At 38.9% G+C, this 14,673-nt stretch overlaps 1 protein-coding gene across 3 annotated transcripts in view; it reads left to right on the plus strand.

Moving 5' to 3' along the window:
* The first annotated feature begins 6,273 nt into the window (after positions 1 to 6,273).
* ABLIM3 (actin binding LIM protein family member 3) overlaps positions 6,274 to 14,673 on the plus strand; it is a 190,140-nt gene continuing 181,740 nt past the window's right edge. For 2 of the 3 annotated variants that reach the window (XR_009153493.1, XM_058169508.1), the window contains exon 1: positions 6,274 to 7,175. Coding sequence is in view for 1 of the 3 variants with exons in the window: in XM_058169508.1 (XP_058025491.1) it covers positions 7,163 to 7,175 (13 nt within the window). In the remaining 2 variants the exon portion in view is untranslated. The remainder of the gene's footprint in view (positions 7,176 to 14,673) is intronic. The other variant, XR_009153494.1, reaches the window with a different exon arrangement.

The raw sequence follows: 14,673 nt of genomic DNA on the forward strand, positions 1-14,673 counted from the left end.
AAGTTTTGAATAGACGGTGTGCCATAATGCATCTGTGATCACCTTGCCAACTCCTTGTGTACTGTTTTACTATAAAAAATATCTAACCTAGTCAGGCAAGGCAAGGCAAGGCAAGGCAAGGCAAGGCAAGGCAAGGCAAGGCAAGGCAAGGCAAGGCAAGGCAAGGCAAGGCAAGGCAAGGCAAGGCAAGGCAAGGCAAGGCAAGGCAAGGCAAGGCAAGGCAAGGCAAGGCAAGGCAAGGCAAGGCAAGGCAAGGCAAGGCAAATATAACAGTTTGGGTAGTTCCTAATCTGCGATTCCAGAATCCTTCAACTAGAATAGTCTGCAATAATAATCCACTAGCAAGATATATACTGGATTATAGCTGCATAATGTCTTGATCACTTCCTGATACAAATAGTAGATTTATTCTTTTTATTCTGATTGATTTCCTTGACGTTGGTAGGTCTATTAGTTATAAACAATTGCTTACACAAAAAGTCCAGAAAAGCTAGGAAGAAATAAACTGAGGCTACATGGCAGTATCATGTTTTCAGAAATCCTGTCTTGTTTTTACACACTAGCCTAATTGTTGTCTGTAGCAAAATAAGCAGAAGCACTTCCAATGCGGCCACAAAGCAACGACACTGGTCCTACTTCTCCAGAGAACCTATACATCAACACCCTTGGTATCATCCATTGTTTGGCCTTCTTTCTCCAAATTGATTCACAGTTGTACCATATTTGAAGAAAGAGCTCATAATCTCATGATGGCCTAGCCCTAGGGCTAGATGCAGCCCTGACAAGCCTTCAGTGGTAGACTCCATCCACAAAAATTGTATTGGTATTGAACGTGATAAATGTGGACATGATTAAATACTTGTGGAGTAATATTAATGATTAATTTAATATAAATTAAACTTGGATGGGGGATTATTTATTTATTCAATTTCTGAATGCAGTGCAATGCAGTGCAATGTAATGCAATACAATACAATACAATACAATACAATACAATACAATACAATACAATACAATACAATACAATACAATCAATACAATCTCTCCTCCCTGTCTTTTTGGAATGCAAGCCTCCTTCACAGCTTTACCTCTTTCTTAAAAGTTATGCTTAACCTTGATCCCAAAGTTATACATCCAGGTTTAATAAAAAAAACACACACACATTATGAGCGCTCTCTGAATACCTTATATTTTTTAAATTAAAAAACCATCTAATATTGACCACTCCTGTATTTGTAGGCCAGTGGTTTAGAAGAGAGCTAAGAGGATAGCTTGGTAACATAAGAAATAAACTTCATTTCAGCCTGAAGCACTGTCATTTTTTTAACAGTACAGAAAACTCTATCCATTCTCTCAATATAATTTATAATCCTCTCAGTCCACATTTTTATAAACTTAAAAGCTCCAAATACATCAGTTTTCTCTGATAGGGAAGGCACTACATGCCCGTGTTCAAACTGGCAACTTTTATTTGTTATGACATTCATTTGGAGATGAAACAGCCTGAAATTTACACCGGATTTCCAAAAACAACAATATTTTCAGAGAAAGAGACTATGAAATTGGCTATCTTATTTTTGGCTCCCTTCCCTTCTTCGTAATTTCCAACAGTGTGCCTGTTTTTTTTATGTTTACTCTGTGGGGAATCTATATTTTCTGACTCAATATCTTTTTTTTCCTGTAAATCATATCCAATTCACTCCTCACAGGATTAAAAAATGGTTATGCTCATCATGATTCTTTAAACAATAAGATGTTTCAGGGATATAGTGGTTATTTTGATCTATTTGCTGTGAAAAATTATCACAGGAGGTTTATTGCATTTTTAAATATATCCTTTTTTCCCCCCAAACATGATCATGATTAAACAGTACAAGGGTCTTTATAACCTGATAAAGCACCTTTCCCCACTGGCATCTAACTATGGTACAAGCATGTCCTTCAGCTTCTTTAATTTGCTATGTCCCCACAACATTACCTTCAGCTCATTCCCATTCCAGGAGTGAAGCAGTCTTAAATTGTGCTTAGCATTTCCCTCAGCATTCACCAACAGACTCAAGTTGTATCAAATCTCTTATGCTTTGCCACCTATTGCATCAGAGGCAAGGTCAGGTGAATAGTAAAGGGTGGGATCGGAAAGGTATTTGTTGATATTCCAGGCTAATACAAGCAGGCTCCTTCATTTTTAATCCCAATCTCTTGTCTTTTCGTTCTGCTGTTATCTCTTAAAAGAACAGGATACAGGGATGCAAATTTATTTACTAGCATTAAATAGAATAGAATAGAATAGAATAGAATAGAATAGAATTTTTATTGGCCAAGTGTGATTGGACACACAAGGAATTTGTCTTGGTGCATATGCTCTCAGTGTACATAAAAGAAAAGATACCTTCATTAAGGTACAACACTTACAATACTTAATGATAGTCATAGGCTACAAATAAGCAATCAGGAAACACTATCAGTATAAATCGTAAGGATACAAGCAACAAAGTTACAGTCATAAGTGGAGATAGGTGATGGGAACAATGAGAAGATTAATAGTAGTGCAGATTTAGTAAATAGTTTCACAGTGTTGAGGGAATTATTTGTTTAGCAGAGTGATGGTGTTTGGGGAAAAAACTGTTCTTGTGTCTAGTTGTTTTGGTGTGCAGTGCTCTATAGCGTTGTTTTGAGGGTAGGAGTTGAAACAGTTTATGTCCAGGATGTGAGGGGTCTGTAAATATTTTCAAAGCCGTCTTTTTGATTCGTGCAGTATACAGGTCCTCAATATATATTATATTATATTATATTATATTATATTATATTATATTATATTATATTATATTATATTATATTATATTATATATTATATATATTATACTATACTATACTATACTATACTATACTATACTATACTATACTATACTATACTATACTATATTATACTATACTATACTATATACTATACTATATTATATTACATTACATTACATTACATTACATTATATTATATTATATTATATTATATTATATTATATTATATTACATTAATATATTAAATCAGGGGTCCCTGACCACTGGGTTGTAGCCCAGTAACAGGATATGGCCTGTTGGGAATTGGGCCATGCATGTGGTGGGTAAGTAAGCACAAAATTCCATTTGCACAAGCAGCACACGTGCATGCTTGTGCATCAAGCTCCATTTGCACTGAACCATCCCCTCTCCCCACCCCTACCACCGCCACCCCCGGTCCGGAGAGTCGGAAGATTGTTGGGCTCTGTATTAAATCTATGGCCCTTACTAGAGGACTACCCCATACGAACTGCCAAAATTATGATGACCATTTGATGACATCCAAGAAATATAGACAATTCCAACTCTTAAACGCAGCTCTGGTACCCGTATTTTACCTGTTTGATCCAAAGCTGAAATAGCAAAATAATGAAATGATAGGTGCACCTTCTCACCAAGGTGGAACAAAAGTAAAAGTAAAAGAAATGCACTAGGAAATATCTAGCAGCAATGCTACCATAGGTTTCATCTGCCACTTGTACATTCACATTGCTCGGTTAAATTATATGAAGTGAAGATTGGAAGGAATGCAAACTTGAACTTAAGGTGTCTATCATTAATCTGAAATAAATCTGAAAATATATTTAGTATCAGTTCTAGAGAAAGTGAAGTTCTTTTTGAGACAGCAGCAGGCCTCATTTTCATGACCACAGGTTGCATTTAACTGAGCCAATATGCCATACATGTAGAAGAGACCATGGGCTTTTCTGAGGTTGGGGAGAAAGGAGTTTTTCTTTTCCTTCTTTTCCTTTTCTGATTGAATAAAGCTTATTTTAAGTTTTATACTATAATTTCCCTAAATTTGCCTAAAATGTCAAAAAACTTCAATGCTGATTTTAAGCTGCTGGAAAAACATCCCCAAATTACAGAGAAAACACCGAGATGTCACATGGAAGGAATGACTGATGTATTGTGTATTTGTTTGTGTATAAAAAAAAAATTCAAAAAAAACTATCTCCAAATTTAGGGTCCATATATACATTTGGAGCCCAATAAGTTCTAAGAAAGATTGTGTTGTATAGAACTTAAATACATGCATTCCAGAGGTGGGTTTCAGCAGGTTCTGACCAGTTCTGGAGAACTGGTAGCGGAAATTTTGAGTAGTTCGGAGAACCAGTAAATACCACCTCTGATTGGCCCTGCTTCCATCTGTTCTCTGCCTCCCAAGTCCCAGCTGATCTGGAGGAAATGGGGATTTTGCAATAATCTTCCCCTGGAGTGGGGAGAGAATGGAGATTTTACAATATCCTTCCCCTGCCATGCCCACCAAGCCACACCCACCAAGCAATGCCAAGCCACACCCACCAAGCCATGTCCACAGACCCAGTAGTAAAAAAAATTGAATCCCACCACTGATGCATTCCTTTCTGCATACAGAACAAGAATCAAGATTGCTTGCCTTTTGCCTCTCCAGCAAGCAGGAACAGAAACAGCCCCAGAATTCAACTATTGCCTTAGAACTGATGAAACCTCACAGGGAAGATAGAAATCACATGTCAAAACTCCCCTTCCATGCAACTGATTGCTACGTTAATTTTCAGCACACCAGTTCCTTCCCATTCACTCTCATTTTTACATACAGTGCAATCAAGATTTGATGCATTAGACTTTTCTACCTGTCTCATCATGTAATCCACAGTAACTGCTTCCCCCAATCCAAACAGATAAGAGGCCCCAGACGTAGCTGGAGGAATAACAGAATGCATGTGTCAAATACCCAGGATGTCAGGCAGCACAAAGGCACCTCTTTCATTGATTTTAAATTCCACTCGTTTTTTATGTACTTCCACTTTCCTGGAACTTGACAATGACATTGCTGTCTCATATTTGACAGCCAGCCTGACAGTTTGAGTTGAAGCCATAGCACGGTGGTGTTAACCGGGCACTGAGGCTACAGTGTTTGTGGAATGTCTGGTGGGACCATCTAAAGCATTCCACTCATGACACCTGGGAACAAGTTCAGTTGATTGAACAATAGTCTGCCACATATTGGCATAGATTTCTAGATTACAGTTTTATATGATGATTTGTACCGCATCCCAAAGGCAATGTTCTTTTTATATAAAGTCATAGTATTTTAGTTTTACAGGGTTTCTTAAATTAGACTAGATTTCTAGTAGTATGGACAGAATGGATTTCGGTTTACAATTTCACCTTATCAACAACCCAACAAGTATTGACTACTTGTCCTGATCTATATACCATAGTCTGTTTAAAGTTTAATAGAGATTTTCAGATTTTTAAAATGGCAAAACATAGGTACATGAAATACTGAAAAACTCTTAATTTCTATGATACTTGTAAATTTTTGGTTTTCCATTTGCATTTGTTCCCTCTTTTGTTTACTGTATATTTTCCTTAAATGTTCAATATAATGTATATAATATAGATGAGATGAAACCTAATTTTTTTTTCTTTAAAAAAAGTCTTACATGAAGTTCCTGATAACCAACTGCATCCTGATTACAGTCAAGATAAGATCAAGGTCAGTATTTGGAATAAAAAGTATTTGGAATGAGTGTAGATTTGCAACAATAGTAACTACAGTTTAACAATATTCTGGACTTTAATGAGTTGTCTTCTAGCTAAAATTTAGCATGAGATTTTAAAGTCTTGAGTCAATTCATTGAGTCAAGTTCCCAGAAATATGTTGTGGACTTTGTATGTATATGTGATTTATAATTATTTAAAAAAAGAAATAATTTTCTTCTCATTTCAGAATATCTCTATTATGAGGCATATAAAACACCAAATGCTCTTTAAATACTCTGCTGCTACTTATTTAATTCTGACTCAGCCCTTTGTACTTGTTCCAAATAAAGTTTATCAGCCAAAATTGCTTATTACTTTCACTAAATGAAAAACAATCACCACGTGATTATTCTACTTTATAGGTGGACATCAAGTAACTGAGGCAGTCCCCCAACTGATATTTGAAACCAGTATGAAATATTTCCACAAAACTGTACTGTAGTTGGGCTTTCACTATCCCTAATATAACGTAGACACCTTACAGGGTCCCCCACTTCTATCTCTTGCAAACTGAATGCGACGTCTCGTACGAGGGTAGCCACTTTGCCACCAGTAGATGGCGGAAGGCAACATCCCATTTTCACCAGTCGCCAAGCAAACCCTGCCCAATGGAGCTATTTTCCCGCCTCCCTCCCCTTCCTCTCGGTCCTCCCTTTCCATCCCAATTTGCAGCCAGCCCCGCCGCATCCTCACGAAAACTCCTCCCGCTGCACCTGAAAAAGGCGTCTATTGACAAACTTGGCTGAAAGAAGCGAGGCGAGCGCTAGGCGAGTAGATTTAGGATCTGGAGCTCCAAGTCCTGTGTAAACCGTCCAGAGGAAGGAGGAGGGGTGGGGGTGGGGGGAAACACCCGGAGATACCGAAGGGAAGAATTGGCTTGTTGGTTAGATCAGCGAGCTGTGCGCATCGACTCGGCTCCCCTCCTGGTTCTCTCTTCCCCCCGCCCGCTCCGATTCACACCCCCTTCGGCTCTAGCTGGGCTTGTGCTGGCATCGCTCTGCACTGCATGACAGCTCCAGGCTCCGAAGACTACGTAGCAGCCGGCAGTGGGAAGCCAAGCCCAGCTGAGGAAGATCTGAGGACGGCTACGCGCCGGGGATCGGCGGGGGTGTGAGCCCAGAAGGCACCTTGCCCTGTCTGATTCCCAGGGCGCTGCCGCCGCCTCTTCCTCCTCCTCTTCTCCGATTGCCTTTCGCTCCTGTTTATAACCCCACCCCTGACCTTATTCTCTGGCCGCCCAAGACTGAGCAGAAAGACAGAAGCCCAGAGAGAGAGAGAGAGAGAGAGAGAGAAAATAGCACCGGGTCAAGGAGAAATACCTGCGCATCGCAATTAGACTGCAATTGATGGGAGATACACATTTCTTTCTCTAGGGAAGCTGGTTACTCGCCCGCCCCCTTTTCTCTCTCTCTCTCTCTTCTAAAGAAAAGAACCTGGTCGAAAGCAGAAAGGGGGAGAAAAGCGGGGGTTCTGCTCCAAAAAAAAAGAGAGGGCAGCGGCAACGAAAGGAATCGGGGAGAATTTCGCCGAGCGTTTCCCTCCCTTTGTTGAATGAGAAGGACGGCGGCAGATCACCATGAGCACCAGCAGTAAGTACGGCTTTCCCTTGATTTTGGGGGGGAAGGAGGAGTAGCGGCTCCTTTTGCACTCCGCCTTGCGGGGACGAGGGATGTCACAGAAGGATGGACCAGGGTAGCAGTTTGAGAATGGTCCCCCCTCCGCGTTTGGGATTTAGGATGAGAAAAGATGGACGTATTATATGGGATGGGTACACCTGCTGATCTTGAGCTCTACCCCACAACTAGAATTTTGACAACTCGATTTAAATTGGAGGGGGGCTGTGGGGGGGGGGGCGTGTCACATCCACAGACACCTAACTACTCTAGATTAAAAGAGTACATTCACTGGTGTCTTCAGGCTGCGCCCCCACCTGTACCTCTAACTAAAGCTAGGCGTAATCTTTTCAGTAGCATCTCAGGGTAGAGTTCAGAGGAAGGATGGCAGGACTGGGATATGAAACTATGACTGTATCTGTAGGTGCACTGATACGCTGCCAAACATTTCCCACTCTTTAATCAGACTGCAAGATCTCTCTCTGTAGTGGACAATACTGTAGCGCCTATTGATGAGAATAAAAGAAATGGTAAGAAGCATTAAGAAAAGTGCCACATCTGAATTTGTAAAAGAGTAAAAAAAAAAAAGGTTAAAAAAACTGAACTGTGTCAGATCAGTTTTAAAGATAGGAGGGTTTCCGTTTCTATAGCACTGAATTTGACAAATCGGTCAGAAATATTGTCTGCTGGGGTTGATGTTAGTCTTGCTGTTTTGTTTCTCTTGGTGTTTAATAGTATTTTCACTCATCTGTGAGGCAAATGGAGCCACCTTGTAGCCTTCCACCTTTGACAGCTAGAGGAGAAATCTTCAGCAGCTTTTAGATACTGAGATTTCTGATTTTCCAGGATTTGGGGGGAAAGGAGTAAATAGGTAGGTTGCAGGGCTGGGTCAAAAACTCTTGCTTACAATCCTGGAGAGTTCATGTCTCATCTAAATTATCCAATGGTCTTGACATTGACGTAGGTCTACATGTTCATACGAAAACTCTTCATTTGTATTTGTGTCCTTGGGATTTGATTTGATATTGCAATTAGCAAATATTTGGCAGGGGATCCCCTCCCCCCAAGAAGGGCATCAGTCCAATTTTCAGTATTCTTCGTCACTTTCCTCTCTCTTTCTTTTTTGCTGTGTTGGGTTGGTCCCAATTTTCTTGAGACACAAACAGGTGGTGCTAGTGCTGCTCCAAAGGGGATAGCCAAGGGGAAAAAAAATCAATCCAAAGAACGAGTGATTTTTTTAGATTTCATATGCCACATTCTCAAGAAATAAACTGCCCCGGTGTTTCCCTATGAGTCACAACTGAATTACAAGCTAGAAAGGATGCTCTGATAAGTAGGCATAGATAATAGGCCCTACTAATGTATTCTTTTCCATCCAGGAGCTGCCTAATAACAAAAGCCTAGAGCTCACCTGCACCACCCAACAAGGTGTCTTACTCAAGACCAGTGTTTTCTGCTTGGGTGGCAGAAAAACAAGGCTAAGCAGAATGAGGGAGCAGTCCTATCAGACACAACCAATAGCTGGGTAATGGTGGTCCCTTTTTCCTGGTAATGATTTGGGATTAATGTTTCATAAATCCATTATTTTTCCGGGAGTGTTGCCCCTCTTTCTCAGGCTCTACAGTTGTATGCACTTTCTGCACTCTGTTCAAAGTCCACTTCCAGGGTTCAGGGTTTCCAACGTTGGGGCTGTGCTCCCCATTATACTATCTACAGACAATGAGAGTGTAACTGCCCCATCCATCTATATAGAATGCTGAATGGGAAGAAGCCATTTTACATTTGCTATGAGTATTACTATGATATTAGGAATATGAAAAAAAAAGCTATTTACTCACATCAAGACACTCTTGCTTAGTCTGAGCCTATTCTTAATTTGGCCCATGCCTGGCTGAGCCAAAGTGGGCTCAGCTATGATCAACCTACCCAAACTGTCAGATCACATTTGCGTGCCTTTGTCTTCCCCTCTGTAGTCTGTACCATGATGTGATACTGAAAAATGTATTTTCCTCCCAGGGCAAAGCACTTTCTGCTCTTTTTACCACGTTGGAATGGATCATTTCTTATCATTTATGAAAGTCTGGAAAGCAAGAACTACTTTTTTCAAATAAATCCAAAATTGAAATCTCACACAGTTACTAGCTTCAAAAGAAACCACAAATGTATTTCTGTTAATGTAATATGACCACTTTCATCCCATAGAACCATGCATTATAATCCTAGTGCAATAGCAACCAGTCATTATCTTGGGTAAAAGGACAGGGCTTCTTTTGCAATAATTTTTATTCTAGAAGGCCCACATCAATGAAACCAACCAGTAGTGGGAGGGATTTACATACTCATCTTACTGCAATAGAAACTAAAAAAACCTATTCTTTAATTAACCTTGTTGGAGTGAATGACAAACATTCATTTATATGTGAATAATGAAGGAGACATTGTTAAGATAAATACATCTGCCAGTTCCTATGGTTGTATCCTTAGCTATTATAGATCATTCTGAAATTCTCTTTGCTTGATCTCCCTAGAGTAACCTTCTCCAACAATGGTATCTTTTAGAAGGTGACCATATCTGAATAACACCTAGTTTGGAGAAGTTTGTTCTATATAAAACCATGGTGGAATTAATATAAACCAACTTAGATCAGGATTCATTCTGAATTATTGCTTCATCACAAGCCATGTACCATGCCCTCTAGTATATTTAAGATGCATAGTACCTCCTAGAGCAGTGTCGGTAAACCTTTGACGTTCCCGCGTGCTGGCTTGCGTGCCGGAAGTGGCACGTGAAACCATCCCGTGAGGTATGCATGGCCCCGCTGGCCTTTGCATGTGCGGGAGTGGCAATACCTGGAAGAGTGGCGGTCCATCGCGCATGCACGATACCAGCATGGAAGTGTGCCTGACGAACAGCTGGCCATCGCGCATGTGCGCGACATCAACCCAGAAGGTTGGGTGCCGGCCTGCGCATGTGAGCCAGAATGTCGCTCTTCCGAGGTCTGCCGCTCCTGTGCCCACGATGGCCAGCTGACCAGCGCGCGTTTGAGCACAGGAACACAGAAGAGGAGCCAGCGAGGCTGCGCATTCGTCGCGGGATGGTTTTGCGTGCCATAGGTTTGCCGACAATGTCCTAGACAATGATTAATATTTAATCATTAGAACAAGTATTTACCTGCACAATTTGAGAACATATACAAGAAAGTAGGTCCTATTTTCTTTGAAGAATATACTTCCAGGTAAACATACTTAGGAAAACATTGTATGTCACGCTGTGTCCTAGAGGGCAGGGCTAACTATCTTAACAATTCTTTATTATTTTATTATAGCTAATACAATTCCAAATAGGGGTGTAATAGCTCAGCAGATAAAGACATTGAGCTTGTCAGCTGGAAATCTGACAGTCCAGGTTCGAGACCCAAGCACCATGCAATGGAGTGAGCTCCGGTTCCTTGCCGCAGATCCTAGCAGTTTGAAAGCATGCAAATGCGAGTAGATTAATATGTACCACTTTGGTGGGTAGCTAATAGCATTCTATATGCCTTTGGCATATAGCCATGCTGATCACATCATCACAAAAAATGTCTTCAGACAATGGGCCCTAGACATGAATGGGAGAGGGAAAGTTTTATTTAAATACAATTTCAAAAGAAGGTATTAATTTCATAATGGGAAATCTCACTTTTGCAATAAATAGGCTTCTGTTCTTTTGTACAACAGGCTCTGTCTGAATATTATTCCCAGATTAGATTTATTTTGAGAGCAATTCCTGTTCAAATACCCAGAAAATATTTTTAGAAAGTAATGTCTTTGTTTTATGGTTTTCTTTCAATTCTGAGAATATCTTTACAGCAAATACACTTAGTGGGAAGAATTTGGTTTTCCAAATCTGATGGTATTTTACCAAGCTTACCTATTATCAAGCGTTAATACTGGAAGTCAACAATTGGTGTTAAATTTCTGATTTGGGCAACTTTGGAATATGTGTGTGTGTGTGTGCGCGCGCATGTATTAGGATCTAAATTTACTAAAACCCTACTACCTCTGGAAATATATCAGTTAGGAATGTAATGTCTTAAAAAGGAAATATTTTATCCTTTTTTCCATGCTAAATTGACTTTATGGAGAAATCCAACATTTAAAATCGGGAAAAAGATTGCAATATGGAAAAATTGGATGAAAGTGGTATATGGACTTTGGACTAATTGATAAATATGAGGATGAATGTTTAACATATTCTGTGCTAAAAGACAAATATCTATCAGATGTAACTTAGTGGCAATATTTGCAGCTTCAACATTTGCTAACAACATTTTTTTGGAATAGCAGCTTTTTTAGCTTCTAACATACCCAAAATACATGAACACTGCTTAAATCATTTAAAACTAAAATCATACTATTAGTTTCTAAAGATATTTATTATCAATAAATCAATTTTATATGCAGATGTTATATGAGGGGAATAAAGAATTAGAAGTTGTTATATAGCCTAAACAATGGGAGAGTGTCTTAACTTCTATAGCAAGAGTATCAGTTCATCTTAAACTGTGAGTAATACAACAAAAATAATAGAATTTATTGGACTCTATTATATGTGTACAAACTGGTACAATGGCTCAGTGGTTAAGATGCTGGGCTTGTCAGCTGGAAAACTGACAGTCCAAGTTCGAGAACTGAGTGCCGTATGATGGAGTGAGCACCCCAACTCCTGCTGACCTAGCAATTTGAAAGCATGCAAATGTGAATAGATAAATAGGTATCACTTCATTGGAAGATGTTTCACAGGACACTGCTCTGCAGTGTGATGTCATGCTAGCCAGAGGACCACAGAAACATCTTCAGACAGCACTAGCTCAATGACCTAGGAACACAGATGAGCATTATGCCCTAAAGTCGGCTACAACTAGTGGAGTAAAACCCGCAGAGACTCCTTTCCCTTAGATCTATATAGAAAAGGATTGTCTAGGACAGCATTTTATTGTAATAAAAGCAATGCTTCTTTAAAACATGTGTTTTTACAATAACTACAATGTTACTAAGTATGGGGAGAAAGCAATAGAATATACAAAGGTGACTGTGTGATAAAAGCTAAAATTTTCAAAGGTAATATTCTCTTGAATTACATACCCAGTACATGGAATTTGATAACTGATAACACAAATGGATTCTCTGTACCCTTAGCTAAAAGACAACTGGCTCTCTCGTTTGCTGCATAGCTAACTTGTCTGAAGAAATGAGTTTTGGCTGAATTACAGAAGATCAGGAGAAAACTATTCTACAGGGATTTTTTTGATTGTTTTTGGAACAAGAGAGAACAGTCTGTCTTCCACCCAACACTACGAAATATGTAGTCCTATTGATCTGATTACTCCTTCGAACCACCGCTCTTGCTATTAATTTGCCACTAAATTGAGGCTACCAATAAGCTTCAATGTCCAAAAACATCCCATGTATTCTAGGCTCAGTGAGAAGATACTCTTCAGTCACCTCACAGTAATGTCAAACATTCACAACTCAGACATTGGTACTCAAATGATGTCTCTCTATGAAAAAAATCCAGACACTTTTGAGATAAAAATATAAGAGGCAAACAACTTTATGGCAAAAATAATAAAACCAGGTAGTAAAACATTTAAAAAGTAGGGCTCAATTTTGGAAGAGTTGACTTGAAGTCTTTTCTCAATTTTTAGCTGTAGTTTCCTATCTTTAAATCTCATATAGGCTTGTTGAGTGGACAGATAAAATAGTCATCACAAATCAACGTTGTAAACTGAATTGCTTGCACTTGATATAGCATAGTGCCTCATTTTCACATTTTCAAATAGACCAACAAAAGACAAGGAATAGGAATTTCAGCTAATATAAATTAGCACCAGATCTTATACATTCATATGGAATTGCATCTATGTGCAACAGCTGAGTATCTTCCTCATACAGGGAATGGAATGGAATGGAATGGAATGGAATAGAATAGAATAGAATAGAATAGAATAGAATAGAATAGAATAGAATAGAATAGAACACAGAAACTTTATTGTCACTTTAAATGTACATTAATCAGCATACATTAAAATGAAATTTCATTGCATTCAGCTCTCAAAATATAATAATTATGTATTAAATTATGCTGAGATTCCATTAAGCTTCCTTTTTACAAGCCATGTATTACAGTGATGTCAGGATTCCATTGGTAATTCTGTCCATAAAAAGGAAAAATGAGAGAATGACTCTTTTTTCCTAAATACTTTTTATATATTCGGTTATCACTATATAGACCTTTTTGTGGCAAAATAACCATTGCATAAAGATTGGGTGAAATTGCCACCATATGATGAGTGTGAAGTATGGTGCAATAGATCATTAGAATAGAATAGAATAGAATAGAATAGAATAGAATAGAATAGAATAGAATAGAATAGAATAGAATTTTTTATTGGCCAAGTGTGATTGGACACACAAGGAATTTGTCTTGGTGCATATGCTCTCAGTGTACATAAAAGAAAAGATACGTTCATCAAGGTACAACATTTACAACACAAATGATGGTCAATATATCAATATAAATCATAAGGATTACCAGCAACAAAGTTACAGTCATAAGTGGAAAGAGATTGGTGATGGGAACAATGAGAAGATTAATAGTAGTGCAGACTTAGTAAATAGTTTGACAGTGTTGAGGGAATTATTTGTTTAGCAGAGTGATGGCCTTCGGGAAAAAACTGTTCTTGTGTCTAGTTGTTCTGGTGTGCAGTGCTCTGTAGCGTTGTTTTGAGGGTAGGAGTTGAAACAGTTTATGTCCTGGATGTGAGGGATCTGTAAATATTTTCATGGCCTTCTTCTTGATTCATGCAGTATACAGGTCCTCAGTGGAAGGCAGGTTGGTAGCAACTATTTTTTCTGCAGTTCTAATGATCCTCTGAAGTCTGTGTTTTTCTTGTTGGGTTGCAGAACCGAACCAGACAGTTATAGAGGTGCAAATGACAGACTCAATAATTCCAATAATTATATGGCACAGATTTCATTGAGTCGTCTCTTCTGACTTGCTGCAAATCATAAGCAGGGCTGGATGCCATCTGATGGCTTTTTTGTGCCCTGCAAACCAGATTCACTTGTCAGCTTGGAACAGAACTTCTCATACTGCTCTTGTCTAGATTTTGAGACATAGGCATCCAATATGTTCACCTTTAATTATCGGTACATCTATTGTTACTTCCATGGCCTTCTGTGTGAAGATAGCATATAATATATTGGAGCAATTCAAAGAAATAAGAACAAGGTCTTCTTTCCATTACATAGGGAACTTATGACATGTTGAATCACTAGTCCTTGGTGGAGAGAATTGCATGAGAAGAAAGGCCCTTTGTTCCCTCAGTGATAGTAGAGTTAATTTAGCATTTGAGAGGATCTATGAAGAGCCTTAGGACTGTAATTTATAGGCATGGAGCTATTGCTCTACATAGCTTATTGTCAGCGCCAT

This window comes from Ahaetulla prasina, chromosome 2, assembly GCF_028640845.1.
Source record: "Ahaetulla prasina isolate Xishuangbanna chromosome 2, ASM2864084v1, whole genome shotgun sequence".
In the NCBI taxonomy this organism is placed as follows: domain Eukaryota; kingdom Metazoa; phylum Chordata; class Lepidosauria; order Squamata; family Colubridae; genus Ahaetulla; species Ahaetulla prasina.